The sequence below is a fragment of the Hermetia illucens genome, chromosome 5 (assembly GCF_905115235.1).
Source record: "Hermetia illucens chromosome 5, iHerIll2.2.curated.20191125, whole genome shotgun sequence".
Lineage (NCBI taxonomy): Eukaryota > Metazoa > Arthropoda > Insecta > Diptera > Stratiomyidae > Hermetia > Hermetia illucens.
In genome coordinates, this window is record NC_051853.1 from 27,431,331 (window position 1) to 27,454,549 (window position 23,219).

At 44.8% G+C, this 23,219-nt stretch overlaps 2 protein-coding genes across 2 annotated transcripts; one reads left to right on the forward strand and one right to left on the reverse strand.

Annotated features, from left to right (window-relative positions):
• Nucleotides 1-8,231: 8,231 nt before the first annotated feature.
• Nucleotides 8,232-9,017, reverse strand: LOC119657330 (glycine-rich selenoprotein-like). The gene is made up of 3 exons (XM_038064200.1): nt 8,859-9,017; nt 8,719-8,803; nt 8,232-8,626 (listed from the first exon to the last, which is right to left on the reverse strand). Exons 1-3 carry the CDS (start codon nt 8,875-8,877, stop codon nt 8,380-8,382), a joined length of 351 nt encoding a protein of 116 aa, XP_037920128.1. The 5' UTR covers nt 8,878-9,017; the 3' UTR covers nt 8,232-8,379.
• Nucleotides 9,018-17,350: 8,333 nt separating this feature from the next.
• Nucleotides 17,351-21,988, forward strand: LOC119657616 (antigen 5 like allergen Cul n 1-like). The gene is made up of 3 exons (XM_038064618.1): nt 17,351-17,496; nt 17,566-17,954; nt 21,692-21,988. The coding sequence occupies exons 1-3, from the start codon at nt 17,365-17,367 to the stop codon at nt 21,939-21,941; spliced, it is 771 nt and encodes a 256-aa protein (XP_037920546.1). The 5' UTR covers nt 17,351-17,364; the 3' UTR covers nt 21,942-21,988.
• Nucleotides 21,989-23,219: the final 1,231 nt, after the last annotated feature.

Below are 23,219 nucleotides of genomic sequence, written 5' to 3' on the forward strand. Positions count from 1 at the left end.
ACGCAACACTACTCGACATGCAGCATTCTTCCGTTCCATTGATAGCTTACATTCATCCGACTTTTCTGGCCCCTGGGGCCAAGTATGTTTGTGGCCGTATTTATGATATCGTTTTTCAGGTGATTGTGAAGATCATATGTTCATGCTCTCTGGAGGATCTCTCTCTGACGACGGCTATTGTGGCATCCATCTCCCCTTATAAGTGTTGCGAAGGGCTGCGCTGAGGATGGCTTCAGTGTAACCTCTCATCCTATCATAGGAATATGAACAACAGTTGCACCATCTGTTCATCGACTTTAAAGCCCCCTATGATAGCATAGCCAGGGTAAAACTGTACACGGCCATGAGAGAATTCGGTATCCCGACAAAATTAATAAGACTGACTAGGCTGACCCTGACCAATGTGCTAGGCCAGATAAAAGCAGCAGGAACACTCTCAAGACCATTCGACATCAACAACGGTCTACGACAAGGGGATGCCCTATCATGCGTCCTCTTTAACCTGGCCCTCGAGAAAGTGATCCGTGATGCTGAGGTAAATGCAAGAGGTACGATCCTCTTTAAGTCCACCCAACTACTGGCCTATGCTGACGACATCGACATCATGGTAAGAACCGCCCGAGACGTACAAACTGCCTTCATCCAGATCGAGCAGGCGGTAATCGGCGCGAGATCTTGGGCTGCACGTCAATGAAGGCAAGACAAAATATATGGTGGCAACGTCAGCACCGAAGACGAATCAACCAACAACATCATCCGCACTGGTCAAACAGGAAGAATAAGGATAGGAGAATACAACTTTAAGACCGTTGACAACTTCTCCTATCTAGGGTCGAAAATCATAACCGATAACAGTTACAATGATACGCACAGTTGTTGTCAGCCAACAGAGCCTATTTCAGCTTACAAAGACTGTTCCGCTCGAAACGTCTCACCATAGGGTCAAAGCTCTTACTGTACAATACTATGATCTTGCCAGTCCTCATGTATTCCTCGAAAACTTGGGTTCATAGCAAAAAAAATTGCGAACTCTTGGCCGCGTTCGAGAGAAGAATCCTCCGAAGAATGTTTGGCCCCCTACATGAGGATGGACTGTTCCGTAGCCTACACAATGACGAAATCTATGAGCGATACGATGACCGTCCGGTTGTGGATAAAATTCGGCTCACTGGGTTACGGTGCGCGGGTCACTTAATCCGTATGGATGAAGATGATCCCACCCGGAAAGTCTATAAGGGCAATATCTATGGTAGAAAAAGAAGACGAGGCAAACCCTGCCTAAGATGGAGCAATGGCGTAGGTCAGGACGCCAGACAGCTTTTAGGGACATCGAATTGGTGGACCTCGGCGCAAAACCGGGATGTCTGGAGTTCCTTATTAAGGCAGGCCTAGACCGGATACCGGTTGTTGCGCCGTTGATGATGATGATGATTACGAGTTAATTCAGAACCCTTGAACTAGACCAGCTGTTGAAATGGACATACTATATTTAAACACTTAATATAATTAATTAAAGGTCTCTCATATGTATTGTATAAAATGAAGGATTATTTAATCATTGACCAAATCGCCACACTCTCCAAATTAAAAACAACCAATGAACTCCTGACCCCAACAATGTGAATCTGACCTCTCAACTCAACCAAGCATTTAACTATTATTATATGAACATTAGTCCTTGGCCTATATGTAACTCACGCTAAGAGTGCACTTCCTCGAGAGTATACTTTAACGTCAACCAATTGAAGCCTCTCAGTAGATTAATCCTGACAAGTGGCATTATTGCAGCAAACTTAATGCTAATTCCAATCCAGTAGATTACCAACCCAATTTCTTGGTCTAATCGCTCAGAGAAGAAGCATTTCTAAGAAGCTATTGAACAAAAGCAGCAATCGTATGAATAGTTAGACCGGATTGGGGACAGATCAAGTATCCACTTACGGTAAATTAAGGCCAATTAAACATGGTAATATACATAAATATATGGGAATAATCTCTCGTAACCATACGAGTAATGTCCGTTTAAGGCAGACAATTTTACTCTAACGTCTACACGTATGAAGACGATGCAAGTCACATAAGAACAATTTGCCCTCGGTAAAATAAAAAATTGTCGAATCCATTCGCGTCTTGTGAATTTAAGCAAAACCAAATGAAAGGATACTGCGAAATCCATCCCAATTTCATCAGGGACCTTATTCAAATCGGTCAGAAATCCGAGAACGTTTTGTTAATGTAATTTTCCTTGCACCCAGACGTCCCACCCTATACACCATTTTCAAGCTTAGAACCTCCCCGGATAGTAGTGATCACGAATTAAGCTCCTTTTTGCGAAATTCTCAATATTAACGGAGATATAAGTGTTGAAAGTTTTTGCCAAAATTCCTTCAAAAATCAGCAATTTTCCTGCACCCAGACCCCCCAACCTATATACCATTTTGAATCTCAGAACCTCCCCCGATTATTATTAATATTATGTTAAGGGAAAGTCGCACCGCGTCCTTGAAGAACTATTGTGCCCCTTTTACTGGTTATAGTGTACCTATTGATCATAATATCTCAAGCAGGCCTGGAACCGTTAGGAACTTTAGTATGTTCCCCACTTCCAGATGTTTCAGCTTTGCATCTAGTATTAAGTGTTCTCCCAGATGTCTCCACCTACTTTGCACAAGTGCCGGACCCTGTCCCAGGACGTGTATAGAGGTTTCGTCCTCCTCCTCACAAAACCTGCAGGCAGTGTCCGCAGATATCCCTAGCTTCCCTAGGTGATAGTTCAGCCGACAATGACCAGTGAGAATTCCCACTATGATCCGGAGGTTCTTTTTGGTGAGGTTTAAGCAATCCTTTGTGCGCATGGGTTCGTATGCCCCAATAAGCACCCTGGACTGCTCCATCCCTGGTAGACCCGTCCAGTATAGTTCCCTCAACCGTTTCTCTTCTTTTCTTAGATTCATAGTCATGAAACCGTTTCCGATTCCACAGAAGAATTCTGGCCCGTGTAAAGGCATCCCTGCTCCCTTCTTGGCTAGTTCATCCGCTGCCTCGTTGTCTTCCAACCCAGCATGGCCTGGAAGCCAAAGTATCCAGACCTTGTTGGACGAGCCGAGTGTATTCAGTCTCTCAAGGCATTCCCATACCAGTTTAGAGTTCACCTGGTTGGACCTAAGTGCCTTGATCGCTGCTTGGCAATCGGTGAGAATAGCTATATTCTGCCCCCTCTAGTTCCTTTGCAGATTAAAGGAGGCACATTTGTCTATGGCGTATATTTCCGTCTGGAATATGCTAGTGTATCTGCCCATTGGCTCAAAGCGCATTTTCCTTGGACCAATGACACCGGCACCCGCTCCCTCTGCTGTGAGGGATCCGTCAGTGTACCAAGTAATCAGTTGCTGGTTTAAGCCGCATGTCGCAGCCACGCTCTCCCAGTTTGCCTTGTTACTCCGACATGTTTCAAACTTCTTAACGAAGTGAAACCTCGTTGTCATGTTGTCCCTCGGTATCAGTAATTCGGGATACCGCCTAGAAAGGATATCAATCTTCCTTCGATTTAGGCAGCTCCCCGCCTCACTTATACTACCGGCCATCCTGAATATTGATCTCCTTGCCTGGATCTGTATGTGCAGATGGAGAGGGGTTAATCCCAGAAAGACCTCCAGGGATGTCGTTAGGCATGTCCTCATTGCCCCGCTGATACAGCCAGCCTTTGAAGCTTGTGTAATTCCCTGGCTTGTGTGCTGAGTTGGGTTCTTTCTACCCAGATTACCCCTCCATAGGTAATCATTGGCCTTACTATTGCAGTATATATCCAAAGTAGTATCTTCGGGCTGCAACCCCATTTTTTTCCTGCTATGGATCTGCAAGTCATCAGAGCCCTCGTGGCTTTCCGACAAGTGTTTCCGACATATGTCTTCCAAAGTAATTTTTGGTCTAGCGTGATTCCCAAATATTTGACCTCTGTTTCCCATTTCACCTCCATATCATGTAATGTTATGGCTTTCAGGTGATCCAGCTTACACCTCCTAGTGAATGGTACTATGGTGGTTTTAGTTGGGTTGATCCACAGTCCCACCTTCCTGCACCAGGCACTAGTAACCCTTAATCCAGTTTGGATTCTATCACATAGGGTATCTTCATATTTGGACTTGTATTCCAGTATTTGTTAACACGTCCAGGATTTCATCCACTACCATACTCCACATCAGCGGCGATAGTACTCCACCCTGTCGACAGCCTTGAGTGGTATTCATGATAATAGAATTTGTACCTGTTTGTACCTCTATTTGTCTGCTTTCTAGCATTTTTCCCATCCAGAGTGCCAGGGTGTTTCCCACTCCTTTGCGGCTCAGGGCATCCTGTGCCTCGGTGTGCGATGTGTTGACGAATGCTCCTTCGATATCCAAAAACGCGCACAGTGCAATTTCTTTTGTTTCTATGGCGTCCCGTAGTACCTCTGTCAGCTGATACAGAGCAGTTTCAGTTGACCGTCCTACCTGGTAAGCGTGTTAACAGTGATGTAGGGGATTACGCTTTAGAACGTTAGTTCTAATATAGTTGTCTATGACCTTTTCCACCGTTTTGAGTACGAACGATGTTAGGCAGATTGGTCTGAAAGATTTAGAGTGAAAAGGATCCTTTTACCCGCTTTCAGAATAAAGACCACTTTTGCCCGTCTCCATGCCCTTGGTATATAACCCAGAGCTATGCTCCCCCTTACCACCCTCAGAAGAGACTCTAAGATAATTCCTAGGCCTCTCTGGATAAGTGCTGGGAAATGCCATCTACTCCGGGAGATTTCATTGGTTTAAAAGTTCCCACTGCCCATCTTTGCCTAGCTTCTGAACATACCTCTTTTGCTAGTATCCAGCTCTCCTTCCTTCCCCTTTTATTCGTTGTTGGGGTATCAGGCACATTGTTGCCGCCGGCCACCGAGGGGTAGGACCCCGGTAAATGAATTCTGAGAAGCAGGTGTACCCTGTCCTCCTCATTCTCGGAAAATGTCCCATCTTCCTTTTTCAAGCAGACAGAGGATATTCCCCCGTCTTTGGCTACAGCCTTGTACAGCCTGGTTGCTTCTGTGATCTGTTCAATCCCTTCACAGAATTCCCTGAAGCTGTTCCGTTTCGCTTCCCTGGTCGCGTTGCTATACGCAGTCAGTGCATTTTTATACCTCCGCCAGTCCCCGGTTTGTTTTGCCCGGTTAAAGAGTTTTCGTACCTCTGTCCTCATTCTGGCAAGGTTCTTGTTCCACCATGGTACATTCCTTAATGACTTAACTGTCTTGGCCGAACAACTGGCCTCATATGCGTCAATGACGATTGTGTTGAGGTTTTCCACCACCGTTTCTAATTCCAGTTCGCTCCTGATGTCACCACCCCCTTGAAGGTGGGCAATGTTGTTGCTCAAGTGCGTTGTGTAGGATTCCCAATCCGTTCTCTTGGGATTTCTTATTATTCTTTTTATTTCAGAATTACCGTCAATGTCGAATGTGATTATCCTGTGATCAGACATTGAGGGTTCATCCGACATCCTCCAATTCCTGACCATTCCGTTCATTAGGGTATTTCCTCGAATTATGTCTAGTACCTCCTTTCTGGGGCTGGTCACAAATGTTGGAGTGTTCCCTACGTTGTATATTTCTAACTTATTGCTAAGAGTAAATTCGAGAAGGTACTCACCTCTACGATTAGTGTCACTGCTTCTCCAGACTTCGTGGTGGGCGTTGGCATCGCAGCAAAGAAGAAGTGGTAACGCCCTCTCCTCGCAATACTTCGTCAGCTTTGCGACTTATTCCGGTGGAGCCCGGCTCTCGTCTCCTGGGAAGTATCCCGATGCTACAACTGCGTCGCAAGTGCTCCTCCCGGCTTCCAATGAGACTTGGATAGCCACAAGGTCCCCGGTTAAGAACTCTGAAAGACATATGTATTTTAAATTACGTTTGAGAATTATGCAAGCTCTTGGTTTTTCACAAGAGGAGTCCCAAATTACCTGCATGCTTCCTCCTTGCAGACCGCGAATCTGCCCCCGGTACACCCAGGGCTCCTGAGCCAGCACTATTCCAATGTTCTCCTTGGAATTTGCCCTTGCAATCACTGCAGATGCAGCTCTCGCATGGTGGAGGTTTATCTGGGCTATCTTAGTGCTGGCCATTGGGTCCGTTATTGTTTGGAGCTCTTCTCCACTGTCGGAGTGTCACCCTCCTCCTCCGACATGGCGCTTTCCTGCGCGTCGCTGTACACCCTGAGCCCTAGGAGTCTTAGGTTTAGGTCGTCCAGCTTCTGCTCTTCACTGGGCAGCAGGTCTATTCCTTCCGCGTCTATGGCTTCCGAGACTTCTTCAGGGACCTCGGTAAGTTTTTCATCCGATGCCTCCTCCGAGGACTCTTCCCTCGGCTTTTCCCTGTGCACATGCACGGGTATGTTGCCAAATCGGTAGTTGATATGACAACTCCGACGTTTAATTGCCTCCAGGGATCGGTCATCTACCCCGATCGTGAGGAGTTTACCCTTGCCCTCTACCTTGCTTCTGAAGACTCTCCATAGTCGAGTATGGAGATCTTCATTCTGAGCAATTAGGAATCTCATAAGGTCTTCCGTTTCTATTGCCGCGGCCTTTGGCAGAAAAACTGTCACCATGTGGGCTCCTGGTATATCATCCCCAGCACATGTTGAAAGTTCCTTCCCAGCCTGGCAATCTAGGAACTATGGTTCTAACCCATTCTGCGGTGTCTTCCGGCGCGCAGTCCACCAGTATAAGGCCTGGTCGAAAGCGTATCCCGCCACCAGTTTCGATGTCCAACCCTTGATCATCTGCTTGACGACAAGGTCCTCAATGATTTCATGTTCCTCCGGAGTGAGTATTTGCTCGGGAAACCTTTTTGGCAGTATGGCCAGTCGAATGCCCTTGACCGCACTAGCATAGCTAATGGCGGCTTCCTGGGTCCTGCCTTCACTCCTGACCTGCGCGGGTTCTCTTCCCTTGGGTTCAGGTCTGGATTTTCTGGGAGCATTCCCTTCATGTGGGCTGATCTCTGCTGCTCCCCGCTTTCTCGGCTCCGGTAGAGATGGCGTAGATCTATCCTGAGCCTTCTTAAGGGCTTCTTCTGGTTTCAGGCCTTCCTTCTGATAGCGCAGGTACCATTTAACCCCGGCGCCACTGAGACCTGTCTCCTTCCTGACGTGTATTATATTTATCTTAGACGTGCTTTTGCTGGTCCCTGCTCTTTGAGCAGCGGTGTTCGTTGGGTGTTGTCCACGCAGTATACCAATGCTCACCTTGGATCCACTGCTTGACGTCCCAACTTCTCCCTTCTTGGGTGTAGTCACCTGGCTCTCAATAATTTGGAGACGTGCCTCCGCCTGATTAACCAGTTTTGGTGCGGTAAGGGGGCCCCTTGTTGGTTTTGTTTGGTTTTCGTTTTCTTTTCTTGTTTTGTACTCATTTGATTCCCACGAGTATGGGGGTTAAGAGGTCCGCCGTCCCATAGCCCCCCGTAGCACGGTAAGGTCTAACTTACTCCCTGGGGCGACCAGGTATCAGTGAGGCTCCGTTCGAATACAGTCAGTTACCCCCGACTGCAAACTATCCAATGGGCACGGTTCGCATGACACCCTGGATTGGGGGAGGTGTTTTTCGACTCCCCAGTCTAGATCCGTAGCGTTTTGTTAATAGTAGGGTCACCTCATGCAGGGTGTGGGTATCACCACTCACTAACGGTCTTGGTGGACGAGAGGCTTGGTCCCTGAAAAGGCACACACCGTCCCAGAGGAGAGACAGCTCATCCTTAGAGAGAGATAGGTTGGCCTCAGGGAGCTATGTTCCGCATCAATCTATCCTGCAGTGCACTGCTCCCCCGATAGTAGTGATCACGAATTAAACTCCATTTTGCGAAATTCTCAATATTAACGGAGATATGAGCGTTTAAAGTTTTTGAAAAGGTTCCGCCAGTTTGGGGCCATTTTCCCGCTTCCCAGACCCCCTAACCTATACACATTCTGGTTGTTCTGCACACTGGACTCCACGGATATTTAAAACAAAAGCGGAATATGCTTGAAGACCGACATCATCCTTTGATTTCCGTTTTCAAATTAGAGCATTTGCGGGTGCCGACCTGGCATTGGCAGTATTTGTGTAATCGAGATCTTTTTTAGAAACTCGAATCCTTGTGGAATGGTTCCGTTGTAAGGCTTGTTCCGTAGTTGATGAGTGATAGGGAAAGTAAAAGAGAAATCCAGTTTGTTATTTTATTTACGTAATTTATTGAATTTAATTGATAGAATATCCAAAAAGCACATCCCCTAGGCATCGTTATCTTAATTACAGTAGTTTAAAGTGTTAAACAAATAATAAACAGCAGAAAAGATGAGACTGGAAAATGTTGGTTCACAACCCGCAGCTTCCACCAGCGCAGCCGCCTCCGGGAATTCGAATGTCCGACATCCGCATGATCCTCCCAATTCGTGGGCCACCGCCACCGCCGCCACCCGGACGACCACCCCCGTTGCCACCGCCGCCGCCACCACCTCCACCGCCCCCACGTCGGAAGCCTCCAGCATCACCGCGTCCAGAACCCCTTGACCAATTGTTATTGTCACCAATAGCCATCAGTGGGTCAACCAACGTGCGGAAACTGAAATTAACACAAACACAGTGAAGCGTATTGAGTCATTCGTTATCGCGAACTTTGTGTTCACTTCCGAATCATGTTTTGCGCGTACTTACAAGGCCATCAAAAACGCAAAGAAGCCCGTGAAGAGTCCGAAGAATCTTTGCATCGTCCATGGCTGTTGAGTGTAGACTTGACCATCTGAGAAACAGTGAATTTGTTAGAAGCAATTTAAGGAGAATGATATTTAACATACCAGAACTTATGTACACCATTTTCGAAGACTTTCTAAACAATTACATGAGAAATTTCACTTTCGCAGTTCGAGATTTTACTAAAATTGAAACGTCTGACGTGTTTGTCAATACGAATGTCAGCTGATCTAGGTACTAGAGTTGGATGAATTGTAGTAGAATGAGGAAGAAGATATTAAACCCCTTTCTTAAAAGATACTTTTTAACGATCGTTGCATAAATAATTAGGTTTCCATTTACTGTGTTGGCTTTTGTTTGTTCGGTGCCGAGAAAGATGCTTTCTGGCAACTTCTCGATGAAAAGACTTGTCACGTGCATGCTGACGACTATATCATCATTGCCGGCGACCGAGCGTATAATCGATTTTGCAGACACCCATGAAATTGTCTCGTCTTCTTACATTTTATAGTGGGAACAGTAAAACGCAAATCGACTATATTCTCATAAAACGCCGACATTTTACCACCGTCACTGATTGCGAAGCCGTTCCCTATGAGACCATAGCACCTCAACATCGGCCGTTAATTGCCGTCCTATAAATTAAACCACCGATAAAACAGTGTGAGGAACGCACTGGCCGGCGGCGCATTAAATGGTGGTGATTTCGTGAAAAGAAAGACGAAATCATCTCACTTATGCGATTACCAACCATTACAAATGTGGAATCGTGGAACCAAATGAAAAATACTATCCACAAAGCGGCCTCTGCAATCCTCGGGGTCACCAAGACGGGTGAGTGGTACATCAACCGAGATACTTGGTTTTGGAACGACGATGTTGAAATGAAGGTCCGTGAAAAGAAGCGCATCTACCACAAATTTCTCGTCGATAAAACGCAAACCGGGAAGCAAATAAAGCGGTCGCTGTCACCCGAGCGGACCATTACAAAAATCTTTACGATAAACTGAACACTCGGCATGGCGAGAGAGATCTGTATCGACTTGCCAAAAGCCGACACGAACGCACACAGGACATCGAGCACTTCTGTTGCATTAATGACAAGAACGGTACTTTGCTTAGCAACCTTCGATCCGCGACTGATAGATGGCCCAAATAGTTCGAGCAGATTTCAACTGAAGAATTTGCTCATCCTTCACTTCCACAATCAGGACGAGGAGGAAATAAAACAAATGAAATCGGGGAGAGTCACAGGACCTGACGGCATCGCATCTGAGACCTGGAAAGCGAAGAGTTGGGACCCAATACTGTGGTCCAGTGAATTCTTCAATCGGATTATTCAGGAAGGAAGACCACCATCTGACTGGCAAAGAACCAGTAGTAGTATAGTACCACAGTTCCAATATGGAAAAAGAAAGGTAGTCCAGCAGAATGTTCATATTACCCTCAGATCTGGTTACTTTCCCATACCATGAAGATTTTTGAACGCATTCTTGACAGCCGTATTCGCGAAATCGTTGAAATAACCGTGAATCAAGCCGGATTTGTCAAAAACTGCGGAACTACTGACGCAATACACGCTGTGCGGTTACTCATTGAGAAACACCGTGAGAAGCATCGCCCTCTTTACATTGCATTTCTGGATCTAGAGAAAGCGTTTGACCGTGTTCCACACGAACTCATTTGGCATACTCTACGACAACACTTAGTGCGGGAAAACCTCGTGCGCTGGGTTCAATTGCTCTACCACGATCCGAAAAGTGAAGTTTGACGTGTGGCGAGTGTATCAAAACCCCTTCGTGTCTCTGTGTTCATCGAGGAAACGCACTCTCACCACTCTTCTTTGTTTTTGTTATGGACACCGTCACATGGGACATCCAATGTCCAGCGCCCTATCCACTGCTTTATGCACATAATGTTTTCCTACCGTCACATAGCAAAAATTATCTCGAGCAACTTGTCCAAAAATGGAATAATCGCCTCATCCAATCCAATCCCCATGAAACAGGCACAATCATTCTCAACGGCAGTGACCTGCCCAGAACTGAGCGATTTAAATACCTCCGGTCTATGCTATCAGCCAATGGAGAACTGCTTTATGAAATTAATACACGTTAACGCAACCTAGATGAAGTGGTGCTCCACAACTAGTGTTCTTTGTGATCGACGAATCAACGAGCATCTCAAATCAAAAATTTACCGCCGTCCTCTCCTCTCTATGGTTCTGAGTGTTGAACGACTATAAAAGACATTGAACGACGTCTTGCGGTAATGGAAGCGAAGATGTTGCGTTGGACTAGTGGCGTGACACATTTTGATCACGCCCGGAATGAGGCTATCCGCGTTCGATATGGGGTTGCACCGATCGTGGAAAAACTGCGTGTGAGGCGTTTTCAATGGTATGGTCTCATAATTCGCGCTAACGGGAATTCACTTGCCAATATTGTTCTGAACATCGAAGTCAACGGTAAACAACCAAAAAGCAGGTCGAAACAACCGTAGCTTGATACGCTAGATGGAGATTTAAAAGCCTCGCGATTAGATCCAGATCAGGCATTTGATAAAATTGAATGGCGAAACCGATTACGACGAGCCGATTCTACTTGTGAATGGGACAAAGGCTGAAGATAAAGAAGAACATATGAAGAGCGACGAGTGCATGACAGCTCCATGTCACATAGTTAAAAATTCCATTGTCCTCTAGTTTTTAGAAAGCAATTTCATTAAATCATTTTATGGAAAGCCCTGTATTGATAATAGTCAACCTCATACGCTTCTCAATTATTCTCGTTGATTATGACGTCAGCATCATATTTGTACGGCTTAGGATGCAATAAATTGGCACGAAATTGATAAATTTGAATTGTTATAACTTTGACACTAAAAGTCGCATTTTCTTGGCATATGTGTGCATGACAATGTCTTCTATGTCGGTGCAAAATTTAGTACTCCTAGGATGAACTTAAGGTGAGTTTTTCAGTCAATTTTTGAAAGTTGGTAATATACTATTACTAAGTTTATTTGAGCAGATATCGGAATGGAAAATATTTTGAGGTCTAGATTTCATTTCAGCGCACCACCCTGATTTATTTTCGGATTTTTAGGTTGGATAGTTTCCGAAAATGAGTCCTATCTCACTTTAAGTGCGTACATTTTGACTCCTCACTCGTGCACTTTGCAATTCACGACAAAACTAATATCAGTTACTGTTAGTTAGTTAGTTAGTACTAATCGAGGCCTTTCATTCGCCTACACGACTATATCCAGTGAAAAAAAAATGTTTGAAACCCCTTTTGCATGTATGGGGAGCCCCCCTTTAAGCTCCACCTAAATTTATATCACTCGTTGTATGCGTGGGATTTCATAGTTCCGATCTGTCCACCAAATTTCGTTCGGATCGGTTTAGCCGTTTTGGAGAAAAGTGCGTGTGAGAGACAGACAGACAGACAGACAGTGAATCGATTTTAATAAGGTTTTGTTTTAAGATTCGAATCGCAACCTCGGGCTTACAAAACACCTCCCCACACTGTCCACGACCATCATTCTCTCCCCTCTCCCTCCCTCCCAGAACTCAATTCCCCAGCCATGTAGCACGGCAAAGCAGGGCAGCCACAGCGCCTCGAAAACGGCCAGGAAAATTATATCGACCTAACAAGTCGTTCGCGATTATTAACAGGATGCGAAGAGTGACGTACGCGAGGTGAACGAGTCCTGACCACCAAGCTCGCAGTATGCCTGCATTCTAGGTAGTAGCCTTGAGAAAGCATCCGGTACACCTAATGACACACCGGAAGACCTCGGAACCGTCGACAACTCTCGACCGACGTCGATGGAGTGAAATGAGCCTAGCTCTGCCAAAGTGGTAGTTGAAACGTATGTCAGGAGCAAGAACATTCAGGACTCTGGTCCGGTATTGTGCGTTGAATCGGTATTAGTAGGCCGCGTTGTCCTGAGCCAGCGCTGATCCATCCGTGAGTTCTGTTATTAACTAAGCATAGATTAGGCCTCAAGGACAGGGGTAGCGACTTTGTTTCCCTGGTTTCACCCGTTCCTTACTATTATAAACGACCTCCACACGATGCACTGGTAAAATTTCCATGAAGAAGAGAAAAACAATTCATAAAATCGATGATAGCAAAAAAGGAAGAGGAGTTGACCGCCTTTGAGCGCAACAAGAAAATCCGTCGCTCACCGCAACACCTAGCGAAACAAGTAGTAAGTACTGACACACTCGATATGACACCATGGCGTCCAAATAAAGGGAAATCCTTACAACGTAACGTGGCAGCAAGCGCCTGTGCCTGAAGTGATGCTATTCCAGAAAAAAAGGCCAGTCAAAATCGCTACACCTGAGCAGCTGGGTTCAGACACAAATTGAGTGGAAGATCAGTCGACCGTCCTGCCTAAAAACGATGAGAAAAGGCTCATCAAGAAATGTGACGAAGCGTATGCGGTCGGAAACGTTCCTTCAGAAGAATGTCAGCAAAGGCGTAAAAACAGGATAGAACTGGGAGAACTACTGCCAAGGCCAAGATGGGCTGCAACTGAAGACGCGTAAAAAACAGGAACAGCCGCACCTCCCACTAAAAACACGCTAAACGGATCGGAGATAGCAAAGCGAACTAGAGAAATAGCGTAAAGAGAAAGACGCGTCTGAAGGAGACCTTATGCAAGTAGTTTCCAGGACTCAAAAAAGAAGGCAAAAAAAGCAAAGAAGGACAAAAAGGAACAACACGAAACGCCGTCAGAAACCCGTTTGTCCAAGGACAAGGAGGCTATCTGAATAGTAAATCACTAACACTAACTAAAAACCGCCGGCTCTGCTCATTAAGTCGATGAGAGCAAGACATTTATGGAAGTCTTCAATGAAACCGGCTAGAAGATAAAGCCCGAAGACAATAGAGCAGAAGTGCCTTCCATTCAGAAAACGATGGGAAGCAGAGTCTTCAGTAACTTACGCCCGAAGACAACAAGCAAGGGTACGTTCTACAAGACGGTCAAGGGGCTACTGGAGAGAAGGATCTCGTTTCTAGTGTAGAGCCTATGTGCTCTCTAGAAATGCGAGTTCTTAACTACCTTACGAAAAAGGTCGAAGTGAAGGAAGCCATTAAGCGTGAATGTCCGGAGGAAACCAATGTCCCAGGTACTACACTTTCATGAATGCTTGACGCCAAAACTCATAGAAGCGAGAAAATCAAAATTGGATGAATAGTATGCAGGCTACGAATGCGAATAAGCCCCACCAAGCGTTACAGGTGCCTAGACTATGGACACACGTCCATAGCATGCCGCAGATACGATCATGTAAACCGCGTGGTGTTTCGCGAACGGACTTGCTGCTAGAGGCGTTCATCGTTTTCCTGAAGGAGGGCATTTTTCCTTGTTGCTAGAATGCTGGAATGTGGCGAGGCTCGCGCTAATCGGCAAAGGCAAAGGAGACGCTGAGCTGCCGCTTGCATACCGACCGCTGTGTATGATTAAAACGGCGGGAAAAATGCTAGAAGAACTCATCAGAAGTCATCCAGTTTGGATTCAGATCAGGGAAATCCACGGTGGATGCTGTTGTGGAGGTCCTGAAGGCGGTTCATGGAGCTGAGGCACACAGCCGTTGATCTCGACAGATATACTAAGCACATTAGAAAACTCATTTTACGTGCCGAGCCTTCTCTTGCGATATTGAAGGATTATCTGAGAGACCGCTCTCTACTCTATGAGACGTTACAATGCCAGAAGGAGATGGAGGTTACGTCGGGGGTAGCACAGGGGTCGGACCTCTGGAACGCTTCCTACGATAGCCTCTGCGAAGACTCGATATGCCAGAAAAGTTCCGCCTGATCAGTTATGCGCACAATGTTGCGGCACTTGTTGGCGAAGGTACTGTTGAATAGGCGCAAACTAAACTTGATATATTGATGCAGCAGGTAAGCAGATGGATTGCTGACATGGTTTCAGCCTTGTACTGAAAAAAATCTAGGTAATCATCTTGACAAAAAAGAGAACCGCACCACCACCAAACCAATGGTTAAGTACCTTAGGTTACTAAACAAACTCTTTCGAACAAATCAAAGCAGCTGCGAACAAAACGCAAAACCATCTACAAGACTCAAATTAGGAGGTAGCTCGGAAAGAACGGCACAGCTCACGAATAGCATGATGAGATTGATTATTTCCTTACCCAACTTCTAAGTAAACACGGGAAGTTTTCAGTCTTATTTGCACAAGATTGGGAAGACACGATCCCCTGACTGTGTGTCCTGCAACGGAATATTGTATGATATTGATACTCCCTGTCAGAACCGAGCGCCCAGGTCAAGAGAGCTCAACTTGCAGTAGCCGTCAGTAAGAATCCGGCACCGGATTAGTGTCTTACCGCAGCATTCTTGACTCTGACAATGTTGACAGGATACTGGCTCTCGGTCTTGAAAATTTCTCATTCAAGAAAATCCTAGCCCCTTTTTCTGATCCAATGTCAAAGATTTTGTTAAACCAAATCCATGGGTAATGTACCAGGAATATCTAACCGCAGACCTAGAACTTTGTCAGCCTTGTTGCTAGTAGAAAAGAAACAGCTTTGGCATGCTGGAAGTTAATTTAACTAATCTTTATGTGTGCGCCTATATCCTCATTTCAGAAGCTTCGTCTTCACTGGGTCCAGACTGCATACACATATCGGTATTAGAGCAGTTGCGTAAACATCACCAGCTTCCCTTTCGTCCACTTTTCCTGGTAGAAGCAGAAGAGAAGGTTCTGACAGGAAGGATTTAGCCTGAACTTCCCTCTCCTGTGCGAGCCTTCCTCTCACTTTTTCTGGAAGGATTAAGCAACCGTGCGACTGATAGACTGGATGTTGTCGGATGGATGGATACTATGCCTCCACAGATTCTCCCTGGAGAACATGAATCTGATGAGGCCTCGAAAATTCGCGCCTCGGTCACGACTAGATTCCATCTTCTTATGTTACTTATGTTACTCTTAGTGTACAAATGAACTACTACCGGTTACCCCACCATGGCAAAGTTGTGTCCGAGGGTTTAAGGTTAGATAGGTGGGCAAATTGATTCGAAAATGAAAAAGGAAAAAAAATCGCCACACCTGGACCAAATATCGTGACTAATGGCTATTCCACGCTTACTCTTATGCACGACCGACAAACGGTTCTCCTCGATAGCGCAGACTGGCTTAAAACGACTAGAAACTGCTTAGAACAGACAAAGGGAGCACATAGATTTTTTCTTCTTTTTCATTCGCCTTTATCTCGTTCAAAAACGAGCTCAGCATGTCCTGATGGGTTGCGCCATTTTGGTCTGTCAAATGCCTGATCTGAATGCAGTGGCGAGGCTTTCAAATCACCCTATCAAGCCGCCTTATTTCGACGGAATTTTGGCCATTTTCCCCCATTGTGAATTATGTGACCATATCATCGAAGATGACTCTCTCGCAATTTTTCGAAGATCGGTGCAACTCCATGTGGATGTGATCAAGTCCAACGCGACATCTTCGTCTCCATTACGGAAAGTCGCCATTCATTATGTTTTATGGTTGGCTAAAACTCAGAACCATAGAGGCGACAGGACGGACGACACTGCCGTAAATTTTAGATTCGAGACATTCATCGATACGTCAATCGCAAACAACACAAACTTCGGAACGCCACATCATCTAGGTTGCGCTAATGCGTGAAGCAATTTCATAACACTGTTCTCCATTAGCTGACAGCATTAATCCGAGATATTTAAATTGCTCAGTTCTGGGCAAGTCATTGACAGTGATAGTGTCCGTCACATGGGGATCAGTTGACAAGAATTATGTTTTATTCATATTCAATCTGAGACCTTGATACATGAGACGATCCTTCCACTTTTGGGTGAGTTGCTCGAGATCACTTTTGCTATGAGACGTTAGGAAAATATCATCTGCACAAAACAGTATATAGAGTGTGTGACAGCGTCCATAACAAGAACAAAGAGGAGTGGTGAGAGGGCGCTTCCTTGGTGAGGCAAGAGAGGCACGAAGCGGTTTTAATATACGCTGACCATACGTCAAGAAACCTTCGCCATTTCTGAACAGGACCGGGGCTGTCCTGTCGGGTCGACTGAGGTGAACGCCCTAGCACCTCTCCGAGGATTTGAATATCTGAACATTCATCATTTTTGTTTATGGCTCGTTTACTTGCGATTGCCAACAACCTAATCACAGAATTATGCTCCAAAATATTCAAAATATGCAGAAAGTTCAGACACAATAAGTATATAGAAGACATACCCAGACAAAAACCTTATAAGCCCCGGTGGGACGAAATGACTTACATATACTTCATTACAAATAATTCTAGTGTCGAAAGTTTAAGATTGTGTAAAACAGCCCTGATCAGACACTCAAAAGAAAGCCGAGTCATATTCTGAAAAGTAGAGTAAACGTAGGATGAAAGTATCTTTTCTGTTTCCAGTGGAATTAACTACTGTTTGTCTCCATTTAACTATAATAAAAAAATGCTTTCGGCGAGAAATTTTCCCCAAATTAGATTCTATGCCAACTGATTGTGTTATCAACGCATATAAATGCCTACGAACTTGCGTCGCCCAGAAGTTGGCTCCATTCAGCGACATCACCATGAAGTTTTTATTAATATTTGCAATCATTCTGTCTTCAACGTGTGTTCATCTAAGTCTTGGGTGGACTGTAGATTACTGTTCACCATCACTTTGTAAAGGCCTCCCTCATATTGCTTGTGGACATCCTGGAGTAAGTTGGTTGGATTAACTAAGGGCATCCAGTGATCTAAGCCTAAATTTCCATTCCTTCTTCTTTCAGGACTATGTAAGCCAGTGTTTATCAGACACGACCATAATGAACCTGAAGCCTCTCAAAAATGTAATATTGGATCGACATAACCAGCACAGAAACAAAGTGGCTGGCGGTAGACTACCAGGATTCAGTCCTGCTGTCCGGATGGCCACTATGGTGTGGGATGAAGAATTGGCATATTTGGCTTCATTAAATGCTTTGCGATGTGATTTTGAGCACGATGAATGCCGCAATACCGATAGTTATCGAAACTCAGGACAGAGTTTAGCTTGGCGTTGGGATCCTATGGAGAGCGTACCCCAACCGAAAGACGCTTTAACTTGGGCCATTGATTACTGGTTTGGTGAGCATGTCGACTCTAATATGCAACAAATAGATCGTTACTATGTTGGACAGTAAGTATGCAAACTGGTTAGAACTTTTAACACAAAGTCCGGGTTATCTTAAACTCAAATCCCAGCAGAATCCTCTTCAAGAATTATGGTTGTGCCTCCTATGAATAGTGAAGATTCATAAATTTCATTTTTGTTTCAAGAAGCATCACAGATCAGGCTTTAACCCGCCCAGATCTTCATAACCCCCGGCTTTTATGAAGGATGGCAGCTCCCCCCACCCAACAATAAGAAAGCTCTTTGATGTCGCTGGAAGGTTGCTTGCCAAGTGTCCCCAGCATGGCCTTAGCTAGAGGTGGGCAATCAAAAAAGAGGTCCCCAAGGATTTCTCCCTTTTCTTGAACTTAAGCAACTTAAACAGTTGAAATTGTAGTGTATGCCGAGTCTGACACCATGGTGCCTCAAGCAAACCACCGTAATCGTAAACACGTTTGCATTCGTCTGCCTCTCGTAACCGAATTCTTTTGTAGGAGGGTCAAAACATCCTTGACTCAGCGCAGGCGGTGAACTTTTGTCATCTGGAGTGCCAGTGAGATGCAGACTTCGCCCAACAAGAAACTGTCAAAACCAGAGCCTTGTCTGCGCACTCCGGCAGCTTGGTCATTCTTCTCTAAAATCGGGAAGCCAGAAGAGCGTGGCTTTGAGCGTGCTACCTAGGTTGTTCAGTTCCTCTCTTCACTTCCCATCTGAATGGATTATAGTACGTCAACACCAACTGCGCGTTATCATTGTTAGTTCATTGAAATTTATTTTCGCTTCCTTCAAGACGCCTACACTCTTTCTCCACTGTATAGCCTTGGACGGCCATCACAAAATAGTGGCTTCCGTTGGATTACATAGCGAATAAGGGAGTTATCGGACTTTTTTAATATGTGACCTATCCCCTGCGACTTCTGCCTTTTGATTAACACATCTATAGGCATGTATGTCGTATACCGATGTAAGCCTCGGTTCAAGGCTGTGTTGGGCCAGAGTATCAGGAAGCCCTCAGAAGACAGCCATTAACAAAAGGATTAGTATTTTCCAGTAATTCTGACGGCCACTTCCTATGCCCTACTCCCATACAGCGACACTAAGAGAACATTGGAACGAAACAACATCAAGTTCAATGCCACCGCAGACAGTTACAACGCTGGCCAGATATCCAAATTAATTAACGCGCTCATAATATGCCCATAAATGTGAAGACTCGTTAGATTGAGAATCTTTTTTCAGGATTTTGTGTAAAACAAAACCTTATTAAAATTGTCTATCTGCCTATCTTTTTCTGAAGGTGGAAAACTTCAAAAGATACTGGTGGATATGTCCCTTCGCCCGGGATTTTTACCCACTAAAATCAGCCCCCAAACTCCTGTCCGCTACTGTCCTTCTTCATGTCTCCTCTAGACTCTTCTTTTCCTCTACGAATCTTGGATAATGGAAAAACACATGTCGCGAGCCCTCCAGAATACCGTCGCAGCTGGTTAGGTTAGCTGTCCAGTTCATCGACCATGTCCCGTGAGAAACTACGTAAGATCGTAGTATATCTCACCATGTGCTCTCTGCATCCACACCTTACGGCGCTTCGTGAGAAGCCCCGTTTTGCCACAATATTGAACTCAGCAGAGAGTTTTGCGGAACACAACAAACATGTTCCCTCTGTGGAATAACCATAATGTGTTCCCTCTGTTCATCGTCTATGTCTTACCAAAGCTTCCTTCCTGTTAGATAGTTATCGACAAGGAGAGCTAAGTAACTGGGTATACCAATCTCTGCGCCAAAGAACTTCTTATAAGTTTCTAATTGGCCGAGTTGAATACACCTTGCACATCAAGAATAATCACTACTCGCTCCAACATTTTCCCCATAGAATCTGTAGGAAAATTTAGGCAACAGCACTAGCCTTTGGTATTTCCATATCTCAGGAAAGATCCCACCCACCAAGCATGCTTTAGACATCTCCGCAAATATGCCGGCCTCAACTTAACAGTCAACTTAAAGGTTTTGTATAGTATACCAAACTGTCTCGGTGCTTTGTTGTCTTCCAGAACTTGGCAAACTCCAGTAACGACGAAAGAGGTACTGGAGATTTACCACATGCCACATGTAAAGATCTTTGGAGACTGTTGCCTCTCGTACTCTCCTGAGAAAAAAACCACAAACAATTTTCAATAACAAATCAGGAAATGTACTGCTTCACCATGGGTTTATATCCGTCTTTGCACAGAGTTGTTTGAAGTAGGCTAGACGATTAAGTGTTCCATCAGAAGTCAGGCTTCCTACTGGAGAAAGTATACCGTTTCGGCATCGATGCACTTCTCCTAGGGGCTACCTGGTAAAGTGCCCTGGTCCAACTACACATCTATAAAGGTTTCCTCATCAAAGGTTTTCGCAAACCTCATTCTTGGACGAGTAGGTCCCCAAACACTCAGGTTGTTGTGAAAAACGATTGCCTGGTGGTCACTATGGGGGTGGGTGTAGTATTCACTGGCAATCCAGGGCATATCGTGAGGTAATCAGGGATCCCTACATTATTGGGGTTTCTTTAGGGTTCATTTATTACAGCAACTTGCATCTCTCATTTGTAGGTGATCTATGAAAGCAGATCTTGACCGACCCGACTATGATTGAGATTGATTTGGAAGAACCTCATTTTCCCACAGATATTAGCGTCCTCTTGAACTCCAGATACTCTGCACTTCTGTCCAGGTCCCCCTCCTGGGCAATGTGGCCCTTTGCTCCACATCGCCTGTATCGGTCAGATCGATTAACCGCGCTTAACAATGCCCTCGTCAAATATCCATACATACTTAAATATATATAAAGCACCTCTTTAAGAATATCTACTCTCCAAACCCCTGGTCCTTTTTTGGCTCAAGCTTAGTCCGGATGCGATCGATGTTACCACGGCTCCTTCTGCATTTTTGTTATGAGCACTACAAGAAGCGACATACTGAATTGAAAAACACTTCTTTATCTAAGCTGCTTGTAGCATTAGATGAAACGATGGTCAGACTGTTATCTACCGAGGCACTGCTGTTAAGCGATGTCGACTCGCCTACTCCCAAAAGCCTCCGTTACGGAGGTCCCGAGCCCCGGTACTGTAAATTTCGGCCTTTTCTCTCCGTTCATACTGGTTTGTTGCCCATGGGTGGACATTTTCCTCCTACCTACCCGACCTGCACATAAACATGCCCATACACACACACCTTCAATCGGTACAACAATATTGATACGCATCCGCCGAGGACGCACGGAAGGACATGCCTACAGGCCATTTTTGCCTACATTGAGTTTGAGGGGAGAGAGCAACATAGTCAGCGCATGAAGATGCAGTGCTGAAGCCAACAGTAACTACCTAGGCCAAGGTCGTCCAAGGCTTTTGACACTCGCACGTTAATTAGCTGAAATTTTAGTATAGTATCCTCCTTCGAAGTTTTTTCCAAATTTTTTAATTTCTGGAATTCAATCTTATTCCCTACGAAATCTTACACCATTTCTTGGTAGAAGATATACGGACACAACGCCTGTGCAAGTCCCAATAAGCTTTGGTAATTTGTCGCGCTTCAAAAGGACTGATTTCTGACCCTACTAAATCGTACTCCCAAACAATAATCATCTATACAGGAGTCAAAAAAGTTGGTGCATCCAGTTATTTTGTCCTTTAAAAAGTAAATTTATTATTAGCCTATATTTTTTGAGAATTATTGGGTCCTAAGTCCGCATCAACTTAATGCCGCCTATACCTGTATTACTTCCAGTGGGACCGAGCACTTCACCGTCATGGTCGCTGAATCCAATGAACGTGTAGGATGCGCTGGTCTTTGGCTGAACGATGGAGATGGAATGACATCCTATATAGTCTGCAATTATGCAACAACAAATATTTTGGATCGACCAATTTACAGACAAGGAGCAGCTGGATCAGAATGCCGTCACGGTAGAAATCGACGCTTCTCAAACTTGTGCGCGGTCGGAGAAAACTATAATGTCAGCTCGAATCGTTGGTAGAAATAAATGTGTCCATATTTATAAGGAAATATATTTTTTTAAAACTATTCTTTCACTTATCTTATTTAATCATCGAATTAAAATTGCTTTTCCTCGAAGTCTATAATAAATTTGGAAGATATCTCTTGAATGCTTTACGAAGTTGCTTTACGTAGACTCATATCACTGGATTGCGTAGCACTAGACAAAAACCCTTTCTATAACTTTAATATAAGCCTTTATTTTACACTAAATTATACAACCATACTGCACAATTAATTATAGAACAATTCCTCAACTGGTATAATTCGAAGCGTACTTATACCTGACGCAGTCTGTTCTAACTCGAGAACTAGACTGACTCCGAGGGCAATTCAATTCAATTCAATTCATTTATTTAAATAGTGACTTACAACTAGACAATGGTTACTTAATGCTAGCTTAAATAATGGCTAATTGATCTTAACTCTATCAAACGGGTGACTATTACATTGTTTGGCCAACCCGACCTTCTCTGTAATTTACTTTACTTAGTATATAATTTTTTACATACATGGATCTTGACAATTTGTTGTACAATCTTGACTTTTCAATACTGCGCCTGCACTAAAGACGCGAGAAGGTTGAAATTTACTTACTTAACCTAACTTATTTTAACTTAATCTAGCTTAATCTAATATATACAATAAGCACTTACAAATGACTGTGCTTAGCCTCTATCCACTCCTACCAGGCAGGGAGTTTCAAAAAGGGTGCGGATTTTCGGTCTGTGGGATGAACTCACGATTTGGCAGGGCCTTAAGAATGTGGCCAATGGGGAGGTTTTACCCTGTTGGTAGAGATGCCGAATTAATGGGTTGGGGTGGTCCTCCGTTCTTTCGAAGAACCTTTCCATTATTGTGAGAATGTGTTCTCGAAGTGGTTTGACTTTGGCTCGCCTATACACTTCGGCGTTTCTGCCGATCTTTCTGGTTTTCCAGTTGTAAGACAAGCCTGTGCAATGTCTAAGGATTCGGCGTTCGAATGACTCGCATTTTGCCATGGCTTGGTTGGAGCATGAGATCCAAGTTGGTGCTCCGTAACAGATAACGGGTCTAATCAGGGTCTTATACAGTGTCAGTTTGGTTTTGGTGCTGAGACCTACTGTCTTGCGAAGAAGAGAGTAGATGCCACTGACTGCACCGCGTGCCTTGCTGATAGCGAGCTGGAGGTGGGGTTTGAACTTGAGGAGTTCATGCAGGGTTACTCCCAAGTATTTGATTGAACTAGATCTGCTCACTGTGGTGTTCCCGATTCTCA

Excerpts from the sequence above, each read along its gene's own strand:
- LOC119657330 (XM_038064200.1), bottom strand. Across the intron at positions 8,627-8,718 it reads TTTGCGTTTTTGATGGCCTT|TTTCCGCACGTTGGTTGACC; the intron begins GTAAGTACGCGC and ends TGTTAATTTCAG.
- LOC119657616 (XM_038064618.1), top strand. The coding sequence starts at position 17,365 with ATGAAGTTTTTATTAATATTTGCAATCATTCTGTCTTCAACGTGTGTT. Across the intron at positions 17,497-17,565 it reads TTGCTTGTGGACATCCTGGA|GACTATGTAAGCCAGTGTTT; the intron begins GTAAGTTGGTTG and ends TTCTTCTTTCAG. Across the intron at positions 17,955-21,691 it reads GATCGTTACTATGTTGGACA|TGGGACCGAGCACTTCACCG; the intron begins GTAAGTATGCAA and ends TATTACTTCCAG.